The sequence below is a fragment of the Pseudonaja textilis genome, chromosome 2 (assembly GCF_049901715.1).
Source record: "Pseudonaja textilis isolate UNSWEBS1 chromosome 2, rPseTex1.2, whole genome shotgun sequence".
In the NCBI taxonomy this organism is placed as follows: domain Eukaryota; kingdom Metazoa; phylum Chordata; class Lepidosauria; order Squamata; family Elapidae; genus Pseudonaja; species Pseudonaja textilis.
Window position 1 is genome coordinate 49,200,724 of NC_141991.1, and position 24,623 is coordinate 49,225,346.

At 36.2% G+C, this 24,623-nt stretch overlaps 1 protein-coding gene across 5 annotated transcripts in view; it reads right to left on the reverse strand.

The window, feature by feature from the left end:
* The window catches only part of FLNB (filamin B), an 82,435-nt gene that overhangs the window by 33,336 nt on the left and 24,476 nt on the right, over nt 1–24,623 (reverse strand). For all 5 annotated transcript variants that reach the window (XM_087923806.1, XM_026723531.2, XM_087923804.1 and 2 more), the window contains exons 2-18: nt 21,067–21,315; nt 20,191–20,288; nt 19,107–19,254; nt 17,714–17,832; nt 16,630–16,707; nt 15,003–15,165; nt 13,737–13,934; nt 11,913–12,050; nt 10,240–10,366; nt 9,612–9,748; nt 8,584–8,777; nt 7,598–7,711; nt 5,865–6,008; nt 4,777–4,900; nt 4,366–4,526; nt 3,253–3,343; nt 2,851–3,020 (exon numbers count right to left, since the gene is read on the reverse strand). In XM_087923806.1, the coding sequence (XP_087779932.1) occupies nt 2,851–3,020; nt 3,253–3,343; nt 4,366–4,526; nt 4,777–4,900; nt 5,865–6,008; nt 7,598–7,711; nt 8,584–8,777; nt 9,612–9,748; nt 10,240–10,366; nt 11,913–12,050; nt 13,737–13,934; nt 15,003–15,165; nt 16,630–16,707; nt 17,714–17,832; nt 19,107–19,254; nt 20,191–20,288; nt 21,067–21,315 (2,453 nt within the window). The remainder of the gene's footprint in view (nt 1–2,850; nt 3,021–3,252; nt 3,344–4,365; nt 4,527–4,776; nt 4,901–5,864; nt 6,009–7,597; nt 7,712–8,583; nt 8,778–9,611; nt 9,749–10,239; nt 10,367–11,912; nt 12,051–13,736; nt 13,935–15,002; nt 15,166–16,629; nt 16,708–17,713; nt 17,833–19,106; nt 19,255–20,190; nt 20,289–21,066; nt 21,316–24,623) is intronic.

Consider the following 24,623-nt stretch of genomic DNA (forward strand, 5'->3'; position numbering starts at 1 on the left):
GACAGTTCTTCAAATATAAGCTACACTTGCAGACATGCAAGTTGTCAGAATTTATACAAAGAAACACTGTTCAGAAGTTGAAATCCATTTCCACTTACAACACCAGCACGCCTAAGATAAAGTTGGCATCACTGATGCTAGCAAGATCCAACCAAAACAAAGACATCACTGAATTTAGTTACTCCAAAGAAGAGGCACCTAAAATTTGTTGGGGTCAGCAAGATAGCCTAGATATCATAAGAATATGAAAAATAAGTTTACTTTGAAAATTGTCTCTGCCAATAATCACCCTTACTGTCTCTCAGCACAGAACTAAATGACAGCCAATGTAACAAGCAGAAGAATTACACCAATGTGTGGATTCTAGTTCAGGGTGAACAGTAATCTTCAGTTTTGCTTTGCTGCTTGCCTGATGATGTCCCAGAGCCAACAGTAACATTGCACACTGTTAGAAACACATGCTAATTGGAAACTATGACTTAAATTCCTATAAACAAAATTTAGCTGGAATCAGAGTTTAAAATGCATTAAACAGCTTTCAGAGCATTGCTTAATAAAAATACATATGTACGGGAGTTCCCGTTTGAACCTCTTCACAGCCAGACAAAAACCGTGTGGTATCAATCCGTGCTCGCCGCTGGAGTGCCCCAAGCCAGCTGGTTTTGGGGCTAAGCCACTCCGTAGAGGTGGTGAAGAGGGGGGAGACTGCCAGCAGGGTTAAGGAGAGCCGCATCTCTCCTCCTCAGCTGGCCATTACTCCCTTTCCCGAAGGCAATTGCAGCGGTGGTCAGAAATGGCCACCTCAAAGAAAAACTCAACCGGAAAAGAATGTGCAGGAGGAAGATAAGAAGAGAAAGTTTTGGTTGATCGGGTTAAACTGCAAAAGCAACAATTAAGGTACCCTGGAATTTAAACTATAAAAAAAATAACATTGTTCCCAAAGAAGACTTAGAAGCAGTGAAGGAGAGAGAAAAGGGAAAAGATTTGGGGTTTTTTTTCTTCTCTTCCTTTCCCTATACTGACAGCAAAGAGACTTAAGCAAGAAATAGAAGAAAAAAATCCACTTTGACATCAATAGGCATTTAAGCTGAAAATAAAATGTCAAAGGGATAATAAAGATTTCTGGATACTCAAAAGCTTTTGAAAGCAGGAAAGAAGAGAAAAAGAATAAAAGGGCAGGATCTGGAAAAAAGGGAGGAGACTGCCTGGAATTAAAAGGAATTTACAGTAAAACTTCAATAAGACTTCTAACAGATACATTTTAACTGAAACCTGGCAACAAAATAGTAGAACCCCAGGAAGAGAAAGTGGAAAAAAGAAGCAAGAAACAACAGCTTGGGAGTATTTGGATTACTTGGTAATCTCTGGATTTTTGGTTCTTGCATTTGAATGACTAAAATCAATCAGGTGGTTGTTTAAAAGTGTTTAAAATAGCACCACTCTTAGAAGAACTGAAAATGGAACTTAAAAAGTACAAAGAAGATGCACAAGAAGGGAGAGGTTCTTTTGGCTTTGTATTTCAATTCTTAGAAATGGAGATTTGGAACTATGAGAAACAACAAGAAATGCCTGCAGAACAAGAAGATTGGGACAAAGAATAAGCCATCTTTAATGAACAAGTAATTTTATGTGGGGAAAAGAGAATGAAAAGTTTGAGATTTGAAAAAACAACCAAAAAGAATGGTTTGAAAAATAATTATAATATTAGAAAGCAACAGAAGAGGGGAATACAGAAGAGAGAATTAGAAGTAGAGAGACAAGGGGGTAAAAAGGGGAGGGAGAAGAAGAGACGGAAAAAGGAAAGGAAAAGAAGTTATAAAGGACAGAAACAAGATATAGAGAAACAGGGCTTATTTAGAGATAATGGGTGAAAATTTAATTGAAAAAGGGATTCTGCAAAGGTACATAACATAGTATTGTTATATTAGAAATAATTTCAGAAAATATGAAACAATGTATGATTAAAATGATGGATAAAATAGTTATTGTAATCTAGTGGAATGTTTGTTAATAAATAAATGAAATAAAACGAATGAGAGAATTGGAATTAGGAAAGGATGGGAACATTTTAATTATTTAATGATTTATAAAATATAAGTGAAGAGAAATAGGGGGAAAAATTAATTATGGAAAGCTGATAAGTGTTCCCAAGGAAGTATGATATTTAATTGAAAAGAAATGTTAAAGATGTTAAGATTTTAATGAATATTAATGATAGAACTGAATTGGAATGAAATGAGTGTTTTTTATAATCTTTTTTAAGAATATAGTGTGTATTTCAAGAATGTACCAAGCAGAATTCGATTGGAAGTTATGTATTATATTGAATGTTATAATCTTAAGGTAGACATTGAAGCTTAAATAAGAGTTGAATGGATAAAATTAAAAGATATAAAGGTGTCATACTCCAACTAGTAACAACAGGAGAAAATTTGTTTAATGAGAAAAGATAATATGAAATTGAAACAGGACAGACAAAAGTATAAATATAATGATTTGAATTGAGATGAGATAATCAAAATAAAATTGAGAAAATTAAAGGAGGGGAAAAATTATGTAGAAAATGTAAAACAGTAATAAGATATGGAATAGAACATAAAAAGGAGCATGAAATTGAGTTTGTATCTGTATGAAGAAGTGTAACCTGGGACCATGCTATTTTCAAAAAAAGATGTTTTATTTGTATTATGGTGTTTTTTTGTGAAAACCCAAATAAAACTTAAAAAAAATACATGTGTATTAGAAACTTGTTGTGTACAAAACAAGACCTGGAAATGTTGCAAACTGCCTCCAGTTTATAGACTTAAAGAAATGTGCATCACATTTCTATCCTTTTGTAGGAGAATTTACCTGCTGCACAGGAGTGTATTTTACAGTGTGGGAATAATCATAGTTGTCAATGAAATCCAAATCTTTGATAGCATCTCCTTCCATTGGTCCACTGAAATGGACATCCAGAGGGGCTTTCCCAGCACCTTTTGTGAACACAGTGAAGTGTGTGGGCTTTCCGTTTTCCACACCTGGATAGATAAAGGAATGAAATTCATTATCATCATGTCTAGACATGTTCTGGAAAAACAAGTGCAAACCCTTTATGAATAGAATATTACAAATTTAATTTTTCATACTCCAGATTTACTTATTTAGCATCCATTTACGGGCCTTGACAAGGAATACGCTTGTTTTTTATTATGACTGCAACCAACAAAGAGCCAATTAAATAATTGCCTAATAATCAAGCAGAAATCTTACCTGTTTTACCTAATCCAGGCCCTTCGGTTTTCACCTTGCTTGCATCATGTGATGGTTCCACTTTCACTCTGAAGGGACTTGTAGGAATTTCCTTAAGACAAAGAAACAAAAATTTGACATTGCATATAGTAGAAGATAGGAAAGCGCTCCAAACAGTTAACATCATTGCCCAGAGGATTATTGGTTACCCTCTCCCCTCTTTGGAAGAGCTTTATAGCTCCCGCTACCTTAAGAAAGTTCAAAACATTGTTAAAGATCCATCTCATCCTGGGCACCCTTTTTTGAACTATTACCATCTGACAAAAACAAGGTCAAATAGGTGAAAAAACTTCTATCCCAGAGCAGTAACTATATTGAATTCTACTGTACAGTGCAATATTAATGCAATATCAGGAATTTTTTAATTCAATTGTATAGAATGCGAAGGATATGTGTTTGTGTTTTATTTTTATAGTTATAGCCTACACTGAAGATGGCATTTAATTTTGTTGTATGAGGTGCAATGACAATAAAGTAAACTAAATTTTTCAATAAAATTTCCATAAAGAAGAAAAATCCTGAGGCTTGAATAGTAAAAAAAAATCCTTGCATGTACTGTCCCTTGCATATAACTGCTCTTTAAATTATTTCCAAATTATTGTTTTCCCTGTAAATAAAACATGAAAATATTTGTAGCAACTTCTGAATATCCAGAAGGTCGAAATAAACTAATCTACTACTACAGCATTTTTTCTAGAGCCTTAGGCAGCAGTCTTTGTCCTATTTAATCTTAAGGCCATCCAAGTTTATTATATCATTCAAATTAAATAAAAGTCATTGTAGTTGTATATATTAGAACTAAGGCCAATTTTTATCACATTGCTTCTATCAATCTGCCCAAAGTACATGTTTTTATTAAGACATGACATATTCATTATCCTTGGACATGTATATACAGTATTTGCCCTCAGGATATGATTATATATATATATGATTATAATACAACCACTCAGCCAACTTTCCCTATCCAGATGGTTTTAGTCTTATATCCAATATTAGAAACCATACATCTGAGATATTTTAGGGATTAGAAACAAGGGTTGGTATCAAAAGCCTTATCAGATAATGACATACCTCTCCAGCAAACAGCACTTTAACAGTATAGCGTCCAGCTGCAGGTGGGTTGTATTTCACCGTAAATGTATCATTAGCATTGTGAATGATGCCAAAATCTATGTCTTGCTCTTCTTCATTTATTACATGAGCATCACACTTGATACCCACACTCACATCACCTGGTAAGAAACAATTCACTAGAAATTGTGTTGATAATTTTCACCCTATAGCACCTTTTGCTGCTTAAATATTTCTTCCTTAAAATACAGTTTCTATCAGCTACTAGAATGAGAAAGGACCTCCACCTAAAAGCAACATTATGGGAATCAAGCATTCTTTTAACAGCTTTTCAGCTTAATTTTCTAACAAGAGTACTGAGAAGGGTGGGGTGTCACTATTCAGCAATATGGTATACCAATCTGTTTTTACCTTCGCCTGCTTCTGTACAGTCCACAGTGAAATGAGTAGGTTCGTTAGCTTTCAGACCATTTCTTGCCACCCCTGGTCCAGTAACTTTCACCTTCTGAGGATGACTGCCTTGTCCAATCTGGACCTACATGGCATACATTTTCAAAATGTGAACTTAATAAATATGAGTTAAGCACTTTAGAATATTCAACATTAGTCAGACAATACTTTTAAGTTTCTTCTACTGACATTCAACATATAGTTTAATGTATTTGTTGAATCTGTTCTCTAAGACCTCAAGAGGGCATACATCTTTTTTTCCAAGATTCCTCTGAGAATGAAATGCGGGTGACCCTAGGTCTTTCTGGCCTCAATCCAACACCTCAGCCATAGAAGAAAGACTAGGGCCTAGTTAGTTATTATTTAGTTTTCGTAGTGGCCAACTGGAAACCTCTGAGGAGCCCATGTGAGCCCTGAGAGAAATTAAAAGAACACTGATCCAAAAACAATTCCTTCATCTTAATCCAATGTTCTCACTCCTAACCTAGGTATTCCTAATCTCATTTTAGAATAAGAGTAAGATTTATTCAGAAATACATAAAAATGCTAATTATTTATAAATATTGTCTATCAGAGAACAACAGAGAAAAAATTAGAAAGCGAATATTTATATTTTAGTACATTTTAGATGATGTTTTTAAATGACAAAATAGTGGACCTTGACACTCAGTTCAGAAATTCAAAAAGATATCTAAAATTGTTTTCTTTATTGTTAAAAATAATGTATGGTTAAATTATTCATTAATGATATACTGGGAACTAACTGTACAACTGGAGCTACTTTGTCCTCTTACTATCTTTGCATCCATTTTTTTTTAACTTCTTCCTTTTAAAAAAAAATGTGATTAATAAAAATGACTTTAAAAGAACAGGATTCAGCTTTTGCTGTGAAGTAAGTATCAGTTAATCTAATCTTGCAAAAGAATTAGAATTAGAAGAACTTTATTGTCATTGTACAATGAAACTGTTGTACTTGTACAAAGGTGTCAGGAAACAAATTGCAACTGGAAAACAAGCAGCTAGAGATATTTAAGCACTTTGCTACTTACTCTGCAAGGACTGTTAGGGACATTTGCTCCTCCCCAAGTAACAGCAATGGTATGCTTGATAGGTTTGGTTGGAATGTAAGAGCAAGCATAGATGCCATCAGGCTTGCTCCTCGTTTGAATATCAATAGGATTTCCATCAGCATCCTAAAAAAGAAAAAAGCCAGCTTGCTTTCCATTAAAGCTGCTAAACATGAACTCAGGTTTAACATTAGTTGCGCATACAGAGTCATGGAAAGGGTGGCAGATATATACTTTAACTTAACCAGTAAACTTAGGCCTTTTTATGGAACTTATGTTCTCCATACATCTGTGCTCATTCTGCTGCAGCTAGATTATCTCTTCCCCATGATCAAATACTACCAACTACCCTGTGGAAATAACTCCAGGAGAGTGAAGCACTGGGATCAGTTCTCAAGAGCTTATGGAAAGGATCTTGATGGCTTCTATTTTCATTATGCTCACTACTTCACATTCAATTGTTATTACCTATCCTGAAAGTATTTCTAAATTGAAAGACAGAAGGAGGTAGCATATCAAACTTTATTTCCAGCCTATTATTTTCTTTCCATTTAGAAATAAGATGTAGATTGCATACCAAACAGTGTCATGCCCCTGTCAGAATCTGATTCTGAGGGGGACGCAGAGCAGCTGACAGGGAGTGGGAGTGTGGCTCCATTGACTGTGGAAGAAACTGGGGAAGGGCAAAGTCTGGCTGGGCAGAGCAGGGGAGAGGTAGAGCAAGGCAGAGGAAATTCTGAGGAAGACCCAGGCCCACCCCCTCTTCATCCTAGGGCACACAGGGAGGAATGGAGAAGGGAGCAACGTGAGTTGTGTGGCTTACGGGGGAGGAAAGGGTCCTGACTCCCTTCATTAGCTGCAGCTGGGAACACGGTGTTTAAAAAGGGAGGTTGTGCACAGCAAATTGTTGAGAGCAAATCGTGAGTTATCTGGTATTGTGGAGGCTTAACTGGGGTCCTGGCATCTTCCCAACTGTGTGTGTTTTGCTGGCCTTTCAAGTCTGCAATTCCTTATTCTGCCCTGTAAAGTTAATAACTGCAGCGTGGTTTGTGTGGATTTTTATTTACAGTTTGTATGTACTTTGTTTTCAGACTGAATTTCCTCCATTTAAAGACTGTTCTTGGGAGTTTTTTCTCCAGCTGAAGGTAACGTGGACATTGGGGGCAAAGTTGGTCTCTTCTTATTTATGTGGCTGTGTTGCCTTTGTGCCACGCCCTGGGTCATCTCACACACACACTGCCACTTATGTACTAAAAAAGCAGATGATAGAAGAGTTCATTTATCTCCCTCACCTTCAATAATGAAGCAAAATCATGAAGAATTGGTGTAACTCAATCTATCCTCAATATAGCAAGTTATTCATGTTTCTTCTTCATTAGACCATCAATAAGAATTATCAATCACCCTACTTTTAATCAATGAATTCTAGTCATTTAGCAAGTGACTTATATTACCTTGATTTTAGATGCAAATTGGTTCTCAGTGAAGTGACAGAAAACTCACATCATTGTAATAAAGGTGTGTGCCAAATCAAACCTTTTCAAATATAGAGATGGGGTAGGCCCTTATAATGTATTATTTAAATGTTACAGCCCCACTACATTTAAGAAGAAACTTATGAATATTGCCAAGAATTTGTGTTCATAATTCAAGATCCTTAGATGGATAACACTACATGGATTAGGAGCGAATGCTGCTTGGATCTTTGGCCTTACTTGTGCATATATCTTCAGTGGAGCATTCCCAGCTTCCTTTGTATCAACTACAAAATCTGCAGGATTGTTCATAATGCAGCCAGTTTTTTCAAGCCCTGGGCCATAAGCTTTTACCTAGAAAAAGATGAGCAAGATATAAGGTGAGAGAATAGGCCAAGATGCTTTTATAGTCCCTTATACCAGTGGCCCCCAACCTTTTTTGTGCCACGGTCCGGTACCGGCATCACAAAATGATCCGCGGCCCAGTACCAGCATCAGCACGCATGACAACGCAAGGACAGCCAGCCGTCCCCCGCTTCTCCCCGCCACCTTCAACTCCTCCTTTGTACCTTTTTTGTGCTTTCTTAATCTCCTCCGCCATCGGGATGGCTCTTCGTTCGAAGCCGCCCCGCCCCCTTCAATGAAACTAAGGCCCAAGGATTCCTTCAGGACCCAAACGCTGCTTTCCAACCGGAAAAGCTCACCCGGAAGCACTTTCTCGTCGAAACAAGATGGCGGCGCCCAGCAAACCCACGGCCCAGTAGAAAATGATCCACGGACCGATAGCGGTCCGGGGCCCAGTGGTTGGGGACCCCTGCCTTATACTACTAACACTGCATTGTCCCAAGTTTGCTCTTCACATCCAGTCTAATAGCTTGTCTGCTTAAATATTAAAAATAAACATGTTTTTATTGAATGCTCAAGGGAGCATCTTACAATGCAAATGAAGCAAATATTATGAGATGAATTTAATAATACAGTGATTAGTACTACTCAGGCCTCAGGCTTAATCTGTTGGAATACCTCCAGTCCCCAAAACTACAAATTCTTATAATTTCTAAACTTTTTCAAAAGAAAAACGGTGAGTTATGGCTCTCTGACTTTGGACCAGTCACTCCCTCTCAGCCCAACCCACCTCATAGGAGGTAGGTTTATTAGATAAATAATATTTGCTGCCTTGAATGATATATAAAAAGGGCAGAATCATCATCTCTTTGTATCCTTGCCTTGTCAGGGTTGAAATCTAAAGATGCTGGCTGGATGTAAGCCATGTAAGGACTATCTTTGATGTCTTCATCATCACACATAATGTGAACAGCATATTCACCAGCCTCTTTAGGCCAATATTTCACGTCACATGAGCCATCATTCTGATCATCACATTCAATTTTTGCTTGTGATGGGCCTTCAATAGCAAAGCCTGAAAAAAAAATTTTTAGAGGCACTCAAATTTAGGATTTTTAAGGCTGTATATTAAGCTGCAATGTCATTAACAAGAGACTGCTGAATAAGCAATAGTTGGTTAGGCTCATACAATTCATTAATCATAGACAAGAAAATGCTGTATTTTAGAATTATAAATAAACCCAGTCTAACCAAATACGTGAGCTTTATTATATCTGTTCCAAAGCTATTTTCCAATCTCAAAAGTTTTTGTTTCAGCCAATGCCTACAAGACCTCAATAGCTGGGATAACAGATTGTACCTAGTGATAACAGTTTGCTTAGCTTAGGTTTTGTGTGATGTCTGAACAGAACATTGTAGTTATAAGCCATCATTTATGGCTTTGCATTTTGTGGGATCCCAGGTGCTTTGTATGAGTCAGCAAGCCATAGTTTAATGTGATATGTGAATTCATTTAATCCATGCACTGCACTGTAGTTCCATACCTGTAATCCACAGCACTAAGCACTAACATGTCCTATGATTTTTGTTAGGATGTTTCCTACTTTTATAATACCAGATTCTGTTTCAAGGCAAGACTAATCATGCTATTAGATTGATAACCTTGAAGAAAAAAATTATTGGTCATTATTTACTGCTAATCTCTTTCAGATGAGAATAGAATATAGACTTATAATTGACATCAAAAGTACTGTGCAAAGCCAATTCCATTTAAATATAGTTAGAAGATAAGATTTAATTCAACCCATTAATTCAACAACAGGAAATTCTTACTATTGAAATAATTAGACACCATCTATCATGTAACACCTGTTTTGGAAGGAAGCAGTGTAATGAGCCAGGTTATTACCTAGGGATCCAACTTCCGGACCAATGGATTCTACAATAAAGTCTGCTGATTTACCAACAACTCCTTCATGAAGGCCTGGCCCCCAAGCTCTTACTTTCTGAGGTCCAGCTTCAGGACCGACTTGCACTTCAAATGGGCTAGGATAAGAAAGTCAAATTAGGAAAAATGAAGAGGCAACAATCATGGGCACACATATATTTAATCCATGTCTGTTTATCAAGAGAGAACAGTCAGAACCAAAGGGCCCCAAAAAGTTTACTAAACAATTTAAAGCTAATATCTAATTCCATACCTAAATCATCTCATAGGGCAGTTAAGATGAAACATCATGTAGACATCCATCAGTATTTTCAAGAAAGGGGAGAACACAAAATTTAAATTGGGAATTTGATGTCCTAAATGTCTTTCTGCTCCAAAGACTTGTCTTTTTTTTTTTTTACTCGTTTCTTAGTACCTACTACTAAATTTAGGTTACACTGGAAAGATGGGATATCCCTTTGCCGCACAGTAAAGCTTAGAACTAAAACTGAAACTGTCACCAATGCAATGTACTTCCAACTCACATCGTTTCAAAATAATTTACTATGGAATCACTTTCAATTACAACATATGAAATGTTTCAACCCACCTTTTTGGGATGTTGTGACCTCCCCAAGAAATTGTGACAATGTATTTCCCTGGGTTTACTGGGTAGTATTCAAATGCATATATTCCATCCATGAATTCCTTTTGTTTTACAAGCTCTTCCAAGCCTTCTGAAAAATATCATTAATTTAGCATTAGCCTTTAATAACTCCAGCCTACATTCTCTGGATATAGGTAATTGTATGTTTCAAGATCAATTGCCAAGAATGAAGTCATTTTTTCTTCTCATCCAAAAATTGTTGCAAAGGGGAGAAACTACCCCTAGTCATGTAATAAAGACAGCATAAACATTTCCAGAAGAATGTGATGAGTAAAAGTGTTATGTTACCATGCTTAATTCATTTCCCTATGTTATTCCTTAGTCTGCAACATTATGCATGACATATGTGAAAACAAGGAAAGCTTAAGCTTTGTCAGACCTCATGACCACAAATATTTGGGGAATGCCTACTTGATTTAGTTTTCTTGAGAGCCTAAATATTCTAAAGTTTGTTGATACAAGCCTATTGTCTTCACCATTGCACAGTTGGCAACATTTTCTAGCCAATGCTCAAGCAGCATTGTGTAAAAATTACAACTCATTTTATCAAAGACTTCTCAAAAGCCATACTGATTTGTATGAAAGTGAGATGGACCTCCATTTGTTTAATTTAGACGCCAGAAATCCCTTTCAAATCAGGTTATGTCCCCAAATTGAAGAGCAGACTGCCACATGGATGAACTTTCAGTTCACTGAAATTTCCACACTGATGTAGTTTTGTTAAGCTGAAGAATAAAAAAAAAATGATGTCTCAATTTAAAGACCCTAGTTTGTTTATGGTTTTCCACTCCCGGGACTATGTAAAGCGCAATGTTCTAAGTTATTTTTGTCATCAGTCTATAGACAAGGAAAAAAATGACTGCTCTGAAAACCTGATATGATCACACCAGTTGCATTCAACATATGTAAACTATTTCAAGACTAGTCAAAAAGGTTGGCCAAATATAGCAAATCAGGCTTGTTATGCAAATCTATTTTGTCAATGTTTGTATCTGAAATTAATCTTGCAGGTTATCAACTTTTCCATAAGATATCTCTTTCAAAAAAGTTGAGTAACTCCACCAAAAGTTGATTCATGCATTGTGATTTGTGTTTTTTGGTCTACACACATACACACACACACACGCACACACACACACACAGGGGGAACCTCAAGTTGGAGATAGAAAGTAGCTTCTCTCCTTTAGTTGGGGAATTGAACTTTGGCTGAAAGTCTATTCTGTCCATTTTGCTTATCAGGGTACTAGGGTTTTGGTTTTTTAAAAGTTTAGTCTTGTCATTGAATAAGGATTTTCCTACATAGACATTTTGCCCAAGAGCCTCATCAAATAAAACTTCCCATATCAAAGATTACACAGGGGGTTATGCAGTTCAAGTTAATTCTACATGAACATGTAAATAATATGTTATTTTAAGTGAAATTGGTGTTTTCCTGCTTCTATGCATATATTAAATAAATATCCCAGTGAAAAGTGGAGCTTTATTTCACTTCTAGAGTTCTCCTGAGAAGCAAAGTCAACATGCAGATAGCAGAATCAGTGCCTGATTGGAGTTGTTTGCAGAAGACTCATATCATGGTGCAAAGCAATGCAAAAACAAAAAAGTTCAACACTTACTTGGTCCTTTTATTGCCACATGGATATCTCCACTCCCTGCGGTTTTAGTATCAACCTTGAAGTCTGCAGTTTCTCTGATCCTAACTCCTTTGGGTTGGAGGCCCCTACCACTGGCACGGCAGGCATTTGGATTGCAGGCTACAAGCAAATTGCAGACAGACATGAATGCAGTCTTTGATTCCTAAAGATATTTAATTTAACCAAGCCAGGCTGGAACAGCTTCTCTTGGCTTCCTTTAAGATGGATAAGACATTACATGAAATGCAAAACCTGAATACCATTTTGTAGTCTTAAGAAGCCTGTTCTTGGTTAAAGTCTTTACTTTGTACACATACAAATACACTGAATATTAATATGCCTTTTGTCAATGGTTGCAATAGAACAGCTATGTATCTGACAACAGTAAAAGGAAACCAAATACTCCCATTTCTAAAGCTCCAATTTTAGAAACGTGAAGCTTTCTAGCTTGAACAAATGTTCAGAATCAGTTTCAAGTGTTTTGGAAAAGGAAAGGAAGAAGAGGAGAAAGTAAGCACAATATAGGAAAAGAGAAATTAACCATCCATAGAAATTAACCAAATAATCCGGGCAAGCCCACCATAGAGATGTGCTTGGAACAGGAAATTCGAATAGAGCAGGAAAGAAACATGTGAATGGTCTTCAAATATTACTAGATACAGTATATTGGAACAATTAATAGACATAAATTTTAGGGGGGATAGAAGGCAGCTTAGAAAACATCAAGCCAGGGGCATTTTGCAACAGAGGGAACATTTAAAATGCTGAGGACATATGAGGGAAGTTCTAAGCAAGCATTATTTTGCTTTAAACAATTTTTAAAAATTCAAAAACAAAATATTTGGCAGACACTATATTGCTTCTCCCTGTCTTAAGTTAAGAACCTACTTATCAGCATTTGTCTAATCATGATATTGCAGCTTTTCTGAATATGCCCCAGGCATCTTGAATAGCCCAATCTAGTACATATCTTTTTGCAATCAGCCTCTTTTTCTTTGAAGGTATTAGCATACACTCCACAGCAACTACTCTGACCATGCATGTATAGCATCTCACTTTTCCTAAACATTTTTTCTTTATGCATTAGCTGTTGTTTGTCTGTTTGCTCATTTTAGCAGAATGAAGATATGAACAGCAAGCTAAAGTTTAAATCCAATTGATAATTTTCTACTTTCAACTCTCCTACAACCAAGTTGGCTATTTGTGGTAAGGCAGTCCAACTTCTTGAAGACTGCTTACAAGAATCTCCCTAATCTGAGAAATTGCTTGCAACATTCTGAAGCATTCTTTAAATTGCAAAGTTACAGAATAGATTTCCAGGGATAAAAAAGGCAACACATACATGGTCACCCTGAACACATCTTACCGACGGAGCTTGCTCAACTAGGAAGTCAATAGCAGTGAAGTCCAACTTCCCACAAATTGAGAGTGGCTCAGGAGAAGTAAGCAGAGGTCTGAAAGCACAGGAGTAGGCAAGGATAGAATAGAAAGCCAGTATCATTTCAGAAGGGGTAAAAAGGAGTTATGATATAAAAATAAAGAAAATATAGTGGGTTTAAGAAATATAGCAAGAAGGTATTCTACTGCAGAAGTGCCAAAAAGAAAAACAGGATCATTTAGAATAGCAGATCAATTACATTTAGTTAATAAAGAGTTTTCAAGGAATAATTTAATTTAATCTTCACCAAGCCAGAATGTTGATAATTTTTTAAAAATTAGCTTGCATTTGTAATTTTTTAAAAAAATATGCATTCAAATAAATGCTAATATGAATATGCATATATTTCATCCATCTCTAAAACATACCTTCCCCAACAAGAATACCCCAAGGACTCTTTGGAATATGCTCTCCAGCAAATACTACTTTTACAGTGTGAGGACCAGCTTGAAGAGGCTTATAAACACAGCGGTGAACCTGATTTCCTTTGTCTTCTACCATAATCTCAGCAATGTTTGTTCCTTGAGGATCTTCAACTTCTACGCCAATATCACCAACACCAGCACCTAGAAGACAGAAAAGATAAGCTCAAAATGTAGCTTCCATAATTAACCATATAGCTAGAGGCCACTATGTAGGGAAGACAAGAAAAATGCAAAATATTTAAAAAATCGATTAGTAAGAAGGATAAAAGTTATACAGGATTAATAGGATTTTAATATGATGCAATTTTGCCTTCAGGGGCATCTGATTTATTGCAAATATGCAACACAATGTATTTCTTTGAAGCCATAAAATTTGAAAATAAAAATCAAATTGGCAGAGTTGAAAGAGGCTTTCTACAATCCTAATATCTGAGACATAATATAGCTAGTTTTTTTTTTCAACTAGGTATTTATAAAATCATTTAGGTCAAAAGAAGCAAATGTTTCTTCTGCAACACAGCCTAAGACGTGCATCGTGATTGGGAAATCTTTGGTATCTTTAGCAAAGTAAAGATAACTACAAATTAAGTTTCCATGCAAAGTTCATCAGGAACAAAATGCCACACCTAGTTACTTCATCATCTAGCAGACTGTGGAGAAACATTAGCCAAGTTAACAATGATTGATGCAATTCAAAAAGAGCACCAATTCAAAATGCCTACCCACGATGGAGAAATAAATTGTAAATATGGCAGAATTAGTAGAAATGGTCAGATTGACCTGGCCAGTCAAGGATAAAACAATAAAAAAATTAATAAAAGACTGGAAAACTTTTGTGGGCTTTTTTTTGCTGAAATTGGAAAAAGTATTTGCCATTTTTCATCTGTGATTTTCTGAGGAAAGATTTCTGAACACAAAGGTTTAATCTAAAGTAGACTGCAGAATCTATGACATCTAAAGGCTGTTCAAATATCCTGCAAACTATAGTTTTCAAAGTCACTATATCAAATAAATAATGAATAGTCTTATTAACTTTATTTAATTGTTAAATAAAATTTTAATTTCTACAAAAAATCTTAGTTGCTTCATCTTCAAATGTGCAAATGAAGGGTTCAGATATCAAGCAATTTCAGTTTGCTACAGCTCATTACAATGTGGCATTATAGACAATTTTAAAATATTCCTACAAATCTGTTTAGTCCATCTTACCTGCTGTGTATATGTCGAAGTAAGTAGGCTTATTAGCTATATTTCCTGTTGTTTCCAAGCCTGGACCTTTGGCTGTTACTTTACTGGCATCTCCCTGGGCTTTATCAACATCTACTTCAAATGGACTCTTTGAAATATGCTGGCCAGCAAACAGAACTGTAACCTAAAAGAAAATTAAGAATGTTCACATTAGATATAACAGACTACTGCAATGCATTTGGCAACTGAGCAAAATGTAACAGACCATCTCCTGGCCAATAAAATTTGCTGTGGTCACATAGCATTGAAGTATCTCCAAAGCCATCTCTTTCCATAACCAGCTCATCCAAATTGCTCATCTTAAAAAGACATGTTTAGAGTCCCTGCCATTCAAGAGGCAGTGTAGACAGTGTTTCTGTGTTGAGGACACTTTTCTTAGAAAAGACTCCAATCCTATCCCCAAGGTTTGGCTGGTGCCCATTCTCCTGTATTTTAGAAAGGTAATGAAAATGATGCCTCTGGAGTGTAATTATTGTCAGTAGAAATGTCACCACTGAGAAGAAAATAGAGTTAAGGAAGCATCAACATGGTGCTTTGAAATGAGCACAGGGATGCTGCTAGAACAGGGGTGTCAAACCCAAGGTCCAGCCCACATGATGCTTAGATCTGGCCCACGGGGCCACCCTGGAAACAGTGAGGGACCATGCCAGTGAAAATGGGCTCCTGAACTTGACTTCTGGCTGTAACAGCCTTCTGCAACCCTCTGCCAGAGAAAACGGAGCTCGGGAGAGCCACACGCAAGTTGCCACAGGCACCCCCGACATGAGTGACATCGAGCAGGCCATGCCAACTCTGGCCACACCGATCCCAGCCCTCCAAGGTCAAACACAATCCTGAAGTGACCCTCAGTGAAATTGCGTTTAACACCCCTATGCTAGAGTTTCCTTAAAATACCTCAAATGTATATTTTATTAGGACACTTCTTCCAAGATGAATTAAGAGATGCAGTTTGCACCCGTGCCACCTCCAAAGCAATTTTTGGGGTATGGATCTGAAGCACTGAAATCCCTGAGTAAAACCTATATTAAAACTGATATGGTTACATGACTGTAAGGTATCACATTTTTTGCTAGAAACAGGCATTTCTTTCCAGTTTACATTAAAAAAATGCCCACTGTGGACACTGGATTCACTTAACCACCAAGGGATTCGCTTAACTATTGTGATAATTCACTTAATGACTGCTTCAAAAAAGGCATAAAATCAGTCATGGTCACCTGGTGACCCACTTAAAAAGCCACATGACTTACAACCGTAATTCTAGATTCAATTACAATTGTAAGTTATGGACTATCTAGAGACAGGCTGAAAAGACATTTAATAGTTTAAATAATAGTGGATGAGGTGAATCTAAACAAATCAAAACCTTTCATAATTTATTTGGGCCAAATTTCACGAAGACACAGAAATACAAGATAATTTTCTTGGTTTTGCTTCCATGAGATGCTTCATAATTGGTAGACCAAACAATCAAGATGCTGGGGTGTCAAATGTATATTCCAGAAGGAGGAGAAGTTGTGAAGCGTAACTATTGCTGCAACTACCATACATTCTCCTCCCTCCGTACAAAGTCTTCAAACTGCCTTACCTTGTGGAGACCTGTAACTTTTGGCAAGTACTGAACAGCAAATGTCTTGTTCTTGTCATTATCAGGTGTCACTTCGGCCTAAAAAGGAACATTAGCTCAATATTTTCACTAAGAATTGGCATCTAAGCTTAAAATAGCACCTTCAGAAAAAATGCTCCTCCACACTGTATCTCTTTCATCGCAAACAACTAGCAGAAATTCTCCCATTGAAACAGAGCCCTCCATTACAGCATCGTTATAGAAGATGATATGAAAGAGCCACTCTTAATTTTCTAGTTAGGAAAGTGTCTAATATCATTTTATAATGCAACAGCCACTGCAAAACTTATTTACTGGATTATTACTCTAGTCTAAATTTCCATCTAAAATGTCACTCAGAGATGCTAATCAGAGTAACAGAATGATAATATGCAAATCAAACCTATATCAATTCTAAATCCAGTACAAATTCACCTTAGCAATCAGGCCAATCTATACGTCAAAAGTGTATTGAAATAGATACAATTTTGCCTACCAACAGGATAACAAAGTGTGTACGCTCTCCCATTATAATTGCTAAATGGCTTAGGACCTGTCTGAAAAATTTTTTTTCCATTATGAACATGTCTAGATATTAAAATCAACAGCTGAAGATGTTCCTAGAGTTTGTTGAGTTTGCTCTGCTTAATCAACTTTTCCTGCATCCTTCACAGAATGTAAGGAACAATCTTTGGGTGATCTATTTGGCCTCCAGTTTCTCTGCCTTTAGAACTGCCAAACACATCTCTTTTTCCATTATTTTAATTGTTAATTTTCACATTCATTTTTGCATCTTCCTCTATTTTTGATATACTGTATTCTAACTGTGTAGCTCTTTTAAAAATTCAGACAAGACATAAAAACTGAATAAATAAATAGCTTAATACCTGAACTGCAGATACCAAGGAGTGAATCCCAGTTCTTATGCATGCACCCTATTATTCAAACTATGATCCCATGAAACTCATTCTAAATAAACACACTTGTGCAAGATCACCATTTTCCAATTACAAGAAAAAATCTGAAGCAATTGTTTATTCTACCCAAGATTCCACAATAAGCACACCTCTTCTCTGTTTCCTTCTGGATCTTCTATGAAAACCATTACTTCACCTTGACCAGCACTGATAGTATCAACAGTGAACTTGGCAGGTTGTCTGACCATATTTCCATGAGGTTCAATTCCTGTAAACACATTAAAAAACCATGCTTATGTGTAAAGATATAATTTACTGAATCTTGATATTCTCTCAGAATTAACACTGAATTAATTTATCATGACGAATCACCACTGGCAGACAACTTTATGGATGTCATTTAAGTTTGCTTAAGTCATCCAAAATAGTGGCCAGCAAAGCTTTGCAATGCTCCAATACTCCTGAACCAATAATTCCCATTCTTTTAATGTTTTCTTCTCCCTCACATATCTATGAGATTTCTAAAAAGAAGTATTTATACAGGCCTCTACATACCCTTTAGTGTCCTTAAAATACACAAATTAGAACATAACTAGCACAAGAATAACTGCTGAAAACTGCCTACATATAATTTGAAGTAGGCATGGTCGTAATACCTGCAGATTGTGATAGCTTTGTTCCTTAAAACAAAGGCATGTTTCCATTGTCTTGGATTATTCTATCCTCAAGAAATCTTGTTTTTTTTTCCAGGGAGACCTTTGTCCACTATTCTTTTCATTGTTTAGAGAGTTCAAATGCTCCTCCAAACAAACTACCAAAAGATGAGTTCATGAAAAGCTAAATGTAGTTCTCCTACATTTGAAAAAGTCCTGCAAGCTTACTTATAATAAAAACAGCTTATAATATACAATAAACCAACATACATTTTCTCAGAACTGTGTATGTGTGTATCTTTTTTAAAAAAAAACTTCCCTTGGGTGATGTGATCTTGCTTCAAATAATACCAATGACTTAACTGTCTCTATGTTTTCATCTACTTTTTCAATCTAGTTACATCCACCTGTCAGTGATAGAATATAAAGGCTTAAGTCTAGGGACACAGACAATAATCTGCTCAAGAATGTGGTGTAAACATTATAGATACAAAAACAATAGCCTTGCTGAACTGGTTCTCACAGGATTGGGGAATTCATATGAAAGTAGGAGTGCCTTTTGGACAAATTCCACATTTCTGAATGTTAGCAGTGCACCAAACGAACACAATGAAATATAGATGTTTGGCTATATAGTAAGAATCAACTAGCTCTTCCATCAGAGTTATAAATAGACCAAGTGTTGCCTATTTATTATTTAAAATTTTTACAGCTGCCCAATTCCAATAGAGTCTGCACACAGTAACAAACAAACAAAAAATCTATAAAACATATGAAACCTAAAACCACACAGACAAATTCAAACAAAACAAAACAGGGCTCCAAAAAAAAAAATCATAATACCTTAACACCAGTCCAGGGACAAAAGCCAGATTTCGTAGTATCTTACCTCTGCCATATGCTCTTGCCTTCTTTGGATTAAGCTTAGGTTTCAAAGGAGCACCTGGTTTCAGCTTTGCTTTGGGGAACTGTGACAAATAAGTCATTACAGAGTGTTCGTCCACATCAGGATGTATGATTTCTTCAGGAGTGATGACCTAAAAAAACCATTAAAGGACAGTGTTAAGTGGGCCTTCCTCTTCCTTGCCAACATTACTGCTCCTTAGCTATTTGCTTAGCTTTGGAACTATGGTTAACAAAATGCATTAATAAGGGCAAATAGCCTTTTCAAAATTGTACATATGGGTATAATCTACCTATAAAATGATACTATTACTGTTATTCAAAATTGAGGAAGTGTTACCAGTTTTACCATACATTTTTAATAACCCATTGTTAGATGAAGTTCAGTGTAATGTTCTGCTGGTTCCCATAAATGTTAAGTCTATATTAAGTCTAACATGTTTAGATATCTAATCATTCCCAGAAGAAAGCAACTATAAATGGAATGATCTGAAATGTACCTAAACACATGCAGTGTCTTTAATCTACTTTAACAACATCTCATTCAGGTACTATTTAGATATGTTGGATTACAGTGCAAACATTTCCAGATGAGAAATATTTTTCTCATATTTTTTTCTATTTTTACAATAGAAAGAGAACTGGGCAGCTCTGTAGGCATTCCGATTGATTATTATACACTGATAAGCTATGATGTAACTGAATCCTTTTGTGAACAGAATCAATCTGAAATTTTGACAGAGCCAAAATGAATTTTCAGTTAAAAATGGAATTAGTACTATTTGTAAAAAAAAATGGTTGTTGTTATTATTGTTAGTTATTGTTATTATTATTAGTATTATTATTGAAAAATGAAGCCTTCAAATTCAAATATATTCTAAAGAAGCTTTCACAAAGTAGCCACTTCTATTTCATGCAAGAAGTACATTACTTGTATAAACACATTATTGGGTTAGTCACACTCCATATTCTGACAAGTGAATAATGTTGTTCTTAAGCATTAATCAAATGTGGCTGTTTAGTTTATAGGCTACTCCTTAGATATACTGAAGCCTCTCCCTTTTCCATACCTGAGGGACACCTAACCAATCATCTGCTTGCTGCATAGCTTCACGAGCGTTGTTTACAGGCTTCTTAGGATCCCAATTTTCCCAATCTGGGCAGAGACCTGAAGATGGGAATTAGGGAAAAGTTAATTCTTTGTCATTAAAGAAGCATTGCACTTAGTTTCCGCCCCCATACTTAAATGGCACCAGCTATATCCTAAATTAGAAAGTAGAGATTGCCAGCCAAAGCTTTCAGTGCAGAGCGAAGCGCAAAACCCACCAAAGAGGGAGAAATTGCTTTTACAATATAACAAGTCTAAAGATTCCAAAGCTGGCCGTTTTTCTCTTAGTAAAGAATATACGATTTTCATCATGGTTGAAAAACAAGCTCTGAAAACTCATTCCATTGTAGCCTTAGCCATGAAAGTCAGCTAGGTGACTTTGGGAGAGTCACTCTCAGCCCAACCCACTTCATAGGGTTGTTTTTGTGGGGAAAATAGGAGGAGGAAGGTATGTTGAATATGTTTGCCACCTTGAATTATTTGTAAAAATAATAAAAAAGGGATACAGATAAATAAATGAAATAAATACACAACTCTCAAACTTTTTGCTTTGGGGGTGGTGGTAGTCTCCAAAGAACCCAGTTGTCAAACATTAACAGCATGGTTCCCCATTATTTTGGAACAGAAAAAAACCCAAAACAGTAGTGTATATCCTAAAGCCACCTTTTTTAAAAAATTGTGACATCAAACACCAACACTGTACAAAACAGTTCTGTTTACATGCAATCTCTCCCACAGCTCGCAGTCCACAAAATGCAGGTTACAGAAAAGTTATTTATGTCCAAGCTCTCAATTATTGCTATATGTGATGTACAAAGAAAAACCACAGGATGCTTACCTGGAGCACAACTATCAACCAAGGCTCCTAGTGCTTTTCCATCTTGCCAATTTTGGTTGAAGTTTGTTATCGGGAGATATGGGATTTTGTTTTGAATCCATCCCAACAGTCGCTGTTTAGGTGTTTGTTTCTTGGCATCATCGTCTCCTTCATCTTCCCACATGGGCATAGAAATTGAATAATGGAGGATAAGGGTCCACACTAAGCCTAGGATTAGCTTCAAATTTCCATCAACAATGGCTTTACTATCTGAAAAGAGAAAAAGAGAATTGCCATTTCATTAAGTGTCACGTATATACAGGCAGCCCTCAGATTAAGAACAAGTTGAATTCCTAATTCTGTATTTAACTTGAATCTGTAAGTAAGTCAGAACTCGTACTTGCAAAGAAGCTCCTATTATTAAAAATGGCAGACAGCATTGTCTTTCCTCAAGCTGATGGTCCGCCAAAGCTGCACCATGCTTTCGGGAACTTCTGAAAACAGGCTACATATTAAAAACACACAGCTTCAGTTGTTTGTCAGCTCAGGGAAGAAAAATGCCATCCACCATTTTTAGTAATAGGTAGCCTGTTTGTATCTAGGGGTTGTCTTTTAAGTGAGACGTTCTTAGCCCAGGGATCTTTTCTGTATGTGAAAGAAGGTATTTAGTCTGCTATAATGAATCACGGTCAGGAACTTGGATTCCCAATGCGCACATGTGGACATCAACGTGACCACAGACTCCTTTCTTGGCATCTGTCAAATCTCCATACCCATATTTCTGATTATTTAACTAAAATTATAAGGAAAGCGAGCACACTGCAAAGCCAAACACCAGTCTCAACCATAACCTTTATTTCCAGAAATAAATATCACATGGAGGCTTTCATAGAAAATAAAAAGTATAGAGTTTTCAGCCCAATGCTTTTTTTGGCTGCCTGCCAAAACAAAAGACAGACTTAAGCTAAGTTAATAGAAAGCATTATGAAGAAAGAGAAGGGGATGAAGAACAACTTCAGTGGGGAGATATTTTATGAATGGCCATGCCCACTATCGCATCCCCTGCGATATATCAATAACCTATATGGACCCACTAACCAAAAGTGGTTTTGAATTCCTAACTTTGATTCAATTTAGCTCAGGCAGGCAATGAAGGTACAAAGTTTAAGCATATTACTGTATCATTTCAGCAGATAGTATATTGAAGACGTACTGACAATTTCTAAGCGATCTGCAAAATCTGCAGCCTGATCCCGTTTGACTGATATCAGGATTACAGTGAAACACAAAGTAGATTCTCTTATTAACGTAAAGCCTACCCAGTCTGAACTCTATTTACAATTCAAACAGCACTAAATATATCATCTTTAGCATAATACCTTTTCTCAGAAAGAAAATAATGTTTGTATAGCTTCATGGGACCGTCATGGTAGTGACAGTGGGCAGGAAGATAAGCCTATATTTTTGATAGATAAAAATAAAGAAAGCAAATATTTACTATCATTCTTCCCGAACAATGAATTGTTCCTGAGGCTTAATGTTTCACCTATCTTCCTAGAGGCTCTGGCTTAATATTTAACTGAGTAGGAAGCAGATTGCAAGCCCAAGAGAAGAGAATGAAGAGATGGAATACAGATTTCAAGAAGATTGTCTAGCTAGCTAATAATACCAGGCAATTGCTCTTCTATCAGATTACAATTCTGTTTTGATTTAAATACTGGACCTTGGCTTACAAGAATGAGTCTTGTCCTGCATGAGAACAATGAAGATTACGAATCACTACATCTAAGGATTAAACACAATCACACAAAGGTCTGAACCAATGGTTTTTCAGCTCATGCCAAAGCAGTTATCATTTGAATTTTAACCCAAGGTTTTGAAATTTAATTACAGATTTCAGTGAAAAAAAGTTTGTACGAAATGTTGTTATGGAATAAATGCTTAAAATGGCACAATGCCTAAAGTTTGAGCAACAGAATTCTACTTGCTTAAAACTATCAGCAAAACTTTTTTAACCAATTGTTTAAGAACAGAGACAGTGATATCATACCTAAATAAAATTCTAAGCCAAGACCCAAGGCCATCTCACATTTGGTTTCTCGCTGTGTCCAAGTAATTGTCTCTGGGATGTTTGTAGTCATTGTGGGTCCTTGTAGAGACTACTGGAAGTATGCCAACTTCAGCCCAGAGGTAACTGATGGTTCAAAACCTTTGATAAAACCTCTCTCCCTCATTAATTATACAACTCCCCTTTATAGACATTCAAAGTAGCAGCTATCACCATGCTTTGTGCAAATGAATTCCTGAGGTTAATTATGCACTGTGAGAAGATGTATACTATTTAGATTAGATAGTTAATATTTATCTATATTAACTGCCACTAGCTCTGAAAAAAATCATTTCTAGGCCTGGAAATGCAAGATTTGAGCCTGGGATCTTTCAAATGCTAAGCATATGTTTGATGCTATCTATTGTTCTTCTGTTCTAAGTAACAGATATGTGGGAGTAGGAAAAATCTAGAATAAGTGATTATTATTAATAGTTCAAATTTCAAGGCTGCTGACTTGTCAATTCTGACTGGTCTAATATGATTTTTGAAGACTTCCTATACAAATCCCTATAGTTTTCTTGTCAAAGTTTTTCAGAAATAGTTTGCCATTGCCTTCTTCTTAGGGCTGAGAGAGCTTGACTGGCCCAAGATCACATATGGCTTTATGTCTAGCACTCCTGGTCTCCTGGTTTCTAGCCTGATGCCTTAACCACTATATCAAAATGCCTCCCCAATGCCCATTACCACATATCTATAGATTGCTTCAGTGTAGTGAAATAGAAAGCAAGTACAGATATGTTTGATTGCGGGAAATACGACTTCAGCAACAGAGTGGTCAATGTCTGGAATACTCTACCTGACTCTGGCTTGTTCCCCAAACCCCCAAAACTTTAATCTTAGACTGTCTGCTATTGACCTCACCCCTTTCCTAAGAGATCTGTAGGGGGTGTGCATAAGCGCACCAACATGCCTACCGTCCTATTGTTTTTTATTTTTCTTATATGTACCCATTTCATGTATTCATAACTATGTATATACTGATACCTATTATCTTGTAAGTGATTGAAAAATCAAAATAAATAAAATAAAATATTGTGTTCTTAAATGATATTTTGGTGGCCAGTTGGATTTGGAAACCCATAATCTTGTATGACCCAATTATTTTTGTTAGATAGTAAATTACTCTTAAAGTGCTGTAATGAGAAACTAAGAAATGAATGTAAACCTCAAATCTGGCTACTACAGTTAGTAAGGTTTGAGTAAAGCTTCAGATTTGATTCAGAAGAAATACGTCAGAATGCACAGGGGTACAAATGCATCATCTGACTTTGTTTCACTAAGACAACTACGTAATGTATGTTTCCAGAACTGTGCAGCTGCAACTTTTGCATAATCCCAGAAAAGACATAACTGCTTTAATGATTCATAAACTGGAGCTGCATTTGAACTCCAATGCTATCTGAAACACTTCTAAATTAAATCCAAGACATTCCACAGCTCTAATAATTAAATATCTCATGAAGCAACT